The 5,980-nt window shown below is 72.3% G+C and overlaps 1 protein-coding gene across 1 annotated transcript in view; it reads left to right on the top strand.

Moving 5' to 3' along the window:
* OSGIN1 (oxidative stress induced growth inhibitor 1) overlaps positions 1–1,710 on the top strand; it is a 10,634-nt gene extending 8,924 nt beyond the window's left edge. The window contains 3 exon segments of the mRNA XM_071209522.1: positions 162–823; positions 825–995; positions 997–1,710. Coding sequence (XP_071065623.1) covers positions 162–823; positions 825–995; positions 997–1,314 — 1,151 coding nt within the window. The 3' untranslated portion in view covers positions 1,315–1,710.
* The last annotated feature ends 4,270 nt before the right edge of the window (positions 1,711–5,980 follow it).

The raw sequence follows: 5,980 nt of genomic DNA, 5'->3' as shown, positions 1-5,980 counted from the left end.
GCCACTAGCTGCTGCCAGGTTCCATCCTGAGGGCTTTCGAGCCATGCACGTAGTCCTCTCAGCACTCTCCAGTAGGAGGCACTGTCACCATCCTCCTCATCGTACACGTGAGGAAACTGAGGCACAGAGCCAGATTTGCGCCCAGGCAGCCCTGGGTTGAGCCCCACCCTGCCTGCCACTCTGGGGTCGGGGTCCACATCAGCTCCACTTTGCAGAAGAGGAACCCGAGGCTTTGAGCGGCGAAACCTCTGGCCAAGGCCCACAGCTGGTGCGTGGCGGCGCAGAGCGGTCAGCTCCGGGGCCCAGCACCGCCCCCTGCCCAGGAGGCTCGCTGACCGCCCACCCCTCGTCCTTCCCCACAGGGGTCCTGCGCAACAGCCGGGCCACAGCCGGGGACATTGCCCACTACTACAGAGACTACGTGACCAAGAAGGGCCTGAGCCACCACTTCATGGCCGGCGCCGTGGTCACGGCCGTGCGGTGGGGGGCGCCCGGGCCCAGCGGCCCCGGGGCCCAGGAGCCCGGCCCCCTCTTCCAGGTGAGCGGCTTCCTGGCCACCGAGGAGCAGAGCCCACAGCCCTTCTCCCTGAGCGCCCGCAACGTGGTCCTGGCCACAGGCATGTCCGACAGCCCCGCCCGGCTGGACGTGCCCGGGGAAGACCTGCCCTTCGTCCACCATGGCCTGGCGGCCCTGGAGGCGGCCACGCGGGCGGGCGCCGTGACCCCGGCCTCGGACCCCGTCCTCATCGTGGGCGCGGGGCTGTCGGCGGCCGACGCGGTGCTCCACGCCCGCCACTACGGCGTCCCGGTGATCCACGCCTTCCCGCCGGCCCGTGGACGACCCGGGCCTGGTGTTCAACCAGCTGCCCAAGATGCTGTACCCCGAGTACCACAAGGTGCACCAGATGATGCGGGAGCAGTCCATCCTGTCACCCGGCCCCTACGAGGGCTACCGCAGCCTCCCGCAGCACCGGCTGCTGCTCCTCAAGGAGGACCCGCCGGGCCGTCTTCCGCGACGCCCGGGGCCGCGAGGTGGCCTTCGACGTCTCCCTGGCACTCGTGCTCATCGGCTCGTACCCCGACCTGTCCTTCCTGCCCGGGGGCGGCGCCGACCTCGCCGTGGACCCCGAGCAGCCGCTGAGCGCCAAGAGGAACCCGGTGGACGTGGACCCCTTCACCTACCAGAGCCCCCACCGCGAGGGCCTGTACGCCCTGGGGCCGCTGGCCGGGGACAGCTTCGTGCGCTTCGTGCAGGGCGGGGCCCTGGCTGTGGCCAGCTCCCTGCAGAGGAAGGAGATCAGGAAGCCACCCTAGCCCGGCCTGGCGCCCAGGCCCTCAGCGAGCTCCGCAGCCCTGCCAGACGCAGGGCCCCGCCAAGACGCCCCGGTGCGGGGAGGGGGGACACGGGCCTCTCCTTGCAGCAGACGGGGGGGACCGTCGGCTCGGGCGCCCGCCCCTCGGTGAGCAGGTGCGGGAGAGCCAGGCTGCCCGGATCCTCGCCAGAGCCCAAGGTGTGAGCAGAGCGCCCAGGCCCCGGGCAGGCCCGGACCCACCACGTGGGGTGAAGGCGGCCGGCAGCCGCGGGGCCCATGCGGCCTCGCCCGCTTGCCCAGGCCAGCCGCCACCAGGCTGGGAGGGCTCCGGGCCCCCGCTCCTTCCGGGAATCTGGAATAAAACCAGAATCCCAAATAAAACCAGGGCCTGCCTCCACTCCCGCCCGTGTCCGAGGACTCTGTTTGGGGCGGGGGCCTGGGACCCTGTGCTGGGATTGGTGGGGAAGCACAGGGCTGCGGGGGTGATCCCAGGGTGAGACCCATGGGCTGGCGTGGGGGGCACAAAGCGTGGCACCCAGAGAGCAGGTGAGAGGGCAGTTGTTTAGAGAAGCTGAAGGCAGGGGGAATGGGGTACTGCAGGGGTGAAGGGGGGAGTCACAGTCCCTGCCCACAGCTCCATCCTTATCCCTGCCAAACTCCATTCTAGCTACACTGTCTCTGTTCGGTCCACTGTGCCCCCCATGCTGGGGCCTGCCCCAGGGCCTTTGCACAGGCTTTTCTCAGCTCTCTTCCTTTGACTCTTCGCAGGGGAAGGATCGTTTCCCCTAAGAAGCCTCTTCTCACAAAACCCTCCACAGCCCCCAGGCCTGCGCTCCACAGCAGTGCAGCTCTAACCCCCCATTGCAGGCACGGCGCTGCCCACTTGGCTGTGAGCCCCCAGAGGCCGAGGGCCCGGTCTGCTGTGCCCAGCATCGGAGGGCCTAGCCCGGGGCCCCCGGCAGGTGCTCTGCAATGGGGCCCTGCGGGCGGATGGACGGACGGGTGGACGCACCGATGAGTGCGCCGTCAAGAGGGCGTTCTGGGGTGAAGATTCCTTTCGGGCCGTCGTGGGACAGGAGGGCGGTCCGAGGGGCGCGCACGCCCGCTCGCGGGAGGGCGGGAGTGGGCGCCCGCGGGAGGACGGGGCCCGCCCGGGGCGCGTGGGCGCGGAGCCCTGGCGCAGGCGCCGGCAGAGGGCGCTCGGGGCTCGCCGGACCCCGCGCTCCGGCCCCTGCGGCGCCGCCGGGAGGGGTGGGGGGTGGCTACTTCCAGGGAGGGAGGGGAGACCTCGGGGCGCAGCTCCCAGGTACGTCCCTTTCCCCGCAGCCAGACCCCCCCCCCCAGCGCCTCGGGGTCCGGCCGGGGTCCCCCGCCTCCAGGCCGGTCGGCGGGGGCGGGGCGCTGGCCGCGGGCATGTGGCCGGGGCTCGGGAGGCGCCCCCCTCCCCCGGCCCCCCTCCGTGCCCCCCCCCCCCCGCCCCCTCTCCCCGGCGCCGGCGGGTCCCGGCGGTGTCCGCGGGCGCGGGGGCCGAGGCGGGAGGGCGGGGAGCGCGGGGCGGGCGGCCGGCGGGCGGCGCCGGGGAGGGGGGTCGCGCGGGGGCGGGCGCGGCCGGCGGGGGTCGGCGGGCAGGCGGCGGCGGCGGGCGCGGCGCGATGTGCGAGCGGGCGGCGCGCCTGTGCAGGGCCGGCGCGCACAGGCTGCTCCGGGAGCCGCCGCCGCAGGGCCGGGCGCTGGGCGGGCTGCTGCGCTGGGTGGGCGCCAGGATGGGCGAGCCCCGGGCGCCCGCCGCCCCCGCCGCCCCCGGGCCCGCGCCCGCCGCGCCGCGCGGGGGCACCGCCGTCATCCTGGACGTGAGTACGCGCCGCCCGGGACCCCCGCCGCCGCCCCCGGCCGGCCTCCCCCCCGGGACCCCCGAGCCCCTCCCTCCCCTGTCCCGCCGGCACCCACCAGGACCCTCCTCCCCGAGCGGGGGACCCCGAGCCCCTCCTCCCTCCCCTGTCCCGCCGGCACCCACCAGGACCCTCCTCCCCGAGCGGGGGACCCCGAGCCCCTCCTCCCTCCCCTGTCCCGCCGGCACCCACCAGGACCCTCCCCGAGCGGGGGACCCCGAGCCCCTCCTCCCTCCTCCCTCCCCTGTCCCGGCGGCACCCACCAGGACCCTCCTCCCCGAGCAGGGGACCCCGAGCCCCTCCTCCCTCCTCCCTCCCCTGTCCCGGCGGCACCCACCTGGACCCTCCTCCCCGAGCGGGGGACCCCGGCCCATCGCCCCGGGGGGCAGGCCCTTCCCCCGGCCCCTCCACGCCCCGGACGGGTCTCCCCCACCGAGTCCTCTCCCCTCCCTGGTTCTCTCCCTCCACTTTCCCCCTGGCCCTGGCCACCTCCCCCCTACTTTTGTCTAGGCAAGCCCCGGTCCTTTCCCTAGCCCGGCACCCCACCCTTTACCCCCATCCCTTTCCAGACGGAACCCCTGCAAGCCACAGCTCCCTCCTTCTCTGGATGCCAGATCCCTCTCGGAGTTGCTACTTTTTGGAGACCCCCGCCCCGCCCTCCCCCCCCCCCCCCCCCCCCCCCCCCCGCAATCCCAGCCCCAACCTTTCCTCCTCTTCCTTGTTCTAGACCCTGAAGTCCTGTCTTTGCATTCCCAAGTTAAAGCCCCTCTCGCCCCCCAGCCACCCCCCCCCCCATGCCGTCCCCCCACCTCCACACAGTCCCCTCTCATTTCCAGAGAACTAGAAGCACCCGCCCCACCCACCCACCCTGAGCCGGGACCCCTGGGGACTTCTCCCCCGTACCACCCCCACTCTACTCCCAGCCCACTTCTGATTTGCATTCCCTCTCCCCGCCACGCTCCCCCCCACCAGGAATCCTGGACCCCAGACCCCTCACCACCCACCCCCCTCTCCCCATCCTCTCAGGGACCCAAATGGCCCACCTCTAAGGAGCCTCCGCCCCTCCCGCCCAGCCCCTGTGGTGGGGGGAGGATTCTCTGGGTCCATGGCTTGGGGGGACGGCGACCTCCCTCTGGAGAGGGCTTGGGGGACATGGACAGGCCCCCGTCCCTGGCTCCCCCCACGCTGTGCCCTGAGGGTCCAGGGTGGGGTGCGGCTGGGGGACCCAGGAGGGATTGCTTCTGGGTGTGTCGTGGGTTTCTGGGAGAGTCGTGGCTGTGTTTCGGTGAGCGTGACATGTGCGCCACGGGTCCCTGCGCGTGGGGGGCGCCTCGGTTTCCCCTCTCCCTCTCTCCATCCCTTGCTCTCTCCTGGAACCCGAGGGCGGGAGGGCTCAAGGAAGGCGGCGCTGGTGGCCCCTGGGGGCTCGTTGGCTCTGAAGACCCCAGCAGGATCCAGGGCTGGAGGCCCCGGGCGGGTCTGTAGACCCCTCCCTGGTGCCTCCCCTGAGACCACGAGGGCGGGGCCTCTGGGCGCCTCCTCCCTGGCTCAGTGCGGGCTCTGAGCCCCCATCTCCTCCTCTGTGAAATGGGGGAACCCGCAGGTGCCCCCGGAGACTCCAGGAGCTGGCGTCGGCGGCGGTTCTGGGGCTCACTGGGTTAACAGGCCTGCCCAGAGGGTGCCAGGCTTGAAGGAGGCCCTGGGGATCCCCAGGGTGGGACCCCAGCCCCGAGGGGCTTGCAGTCAGGAATAGGGGCGCAGGGTGCCCAGGCCGGCTCCCGAACCCTGGGGCCTTCTCCGGCTTTTATTTGCATACACACTACCCCCCCCCCCCCCGGGCATCTGCTTAAAATGCAGGTTCTGATTCTGGGCCTGGGTGGGGCCCGAGACTCTGCATTTCTGACCAGCTCCCAGGCACTGCTGCAGCCTGAGCCTTGTTGTGTATAGCAGGGTCCTCACGGGCGGGTTTCAGCATTGGCTGCACCTGGGTCCTACCCCCAAAAGGCTGATTTAATTGCTCTGGGGTGTTCAAAGTCCCCCAGGTGATGGTTGCTGCTTCAGCTGGGGGAGGGCTGTGCTCTGCCCGTGCCAGCCCAGCCTGGTGGCCGCTGAGCGGCTCTGCCCCAGGTGTGCGCAGGTGTGCACAGGTCACTGGAAAGGCTGGAGGCGAGGGCACTCCCTGGCTCTGCCTCCCCCAGCACAGGAGGGGCCCCCCGAGGAGAGAGCCTTCCCTGCGGGTGCAGCCGCCGCCTTCCCGTCCCAGGCCTCCGGAGCCCCTGGCAGCCCCCTTCGACCCACCCCGCCCCGTGGGGTCTAGCCAGTCCCTGCGCCTCGCGCTCCCTTTGGACCCCTCCATTCACTCTTGGTTCCCCTCCGAGAATACCGGGGGCCCCCGGGGCCCGTGGCGTGCGGTGGTGTAAGGCGTGCCCGTGGGATGCTAGTTCTGAGCGTGGTTGTGTCAGTGGGTGCAGCGGCATGGGCGATGACTGTGCGCACTGCACAGGTGTGAGTGCGTGTGCGTGCGTCTGCCGGCGTGGCCGGGGGCAGGCTGGCAGCACCGAAGCGAGAGTGGGCGGCTGCTTCCGCGGCGGGCGGCTGCGAGAACCCTCCCCCCCAGTCCTGCCTCGCCCGGGGGTCTCCTCCCAGCCAGGGGGGCTCCTCCCCGCTTCGCCAGGCCTGGAGCTGCTCCTGGGGGAGGGCGGGATTGGGCGCGGGGTGGCGAGGCGCTGGGGGGCACCCCCCCCCGGCCCGGGCTCACTCCGTCTCTCTTCTCTGCAG

The sequence above is a fragment of the Dasypus novemcinctus genome, chromosome 18 (assembly GCF_030445035.2).
Source record: "Dasypus novemcinctus isolate mDasNov1 chromosome 18, mDasNov1.1.hap2, whole genome shotgun sequence".
Taxonomy (NCBI): domain Eukaryota; kingdom Metazoa; phylum Chordata; class Mammalia; order Cingulata; family Dasypodidae; genus Dasypus; species Dasypus novemcinctus.
Note: the sequence above shows the minus strand (reverse complement) of the source record. Positions and strands in the feature narration are given on the sequence as shown.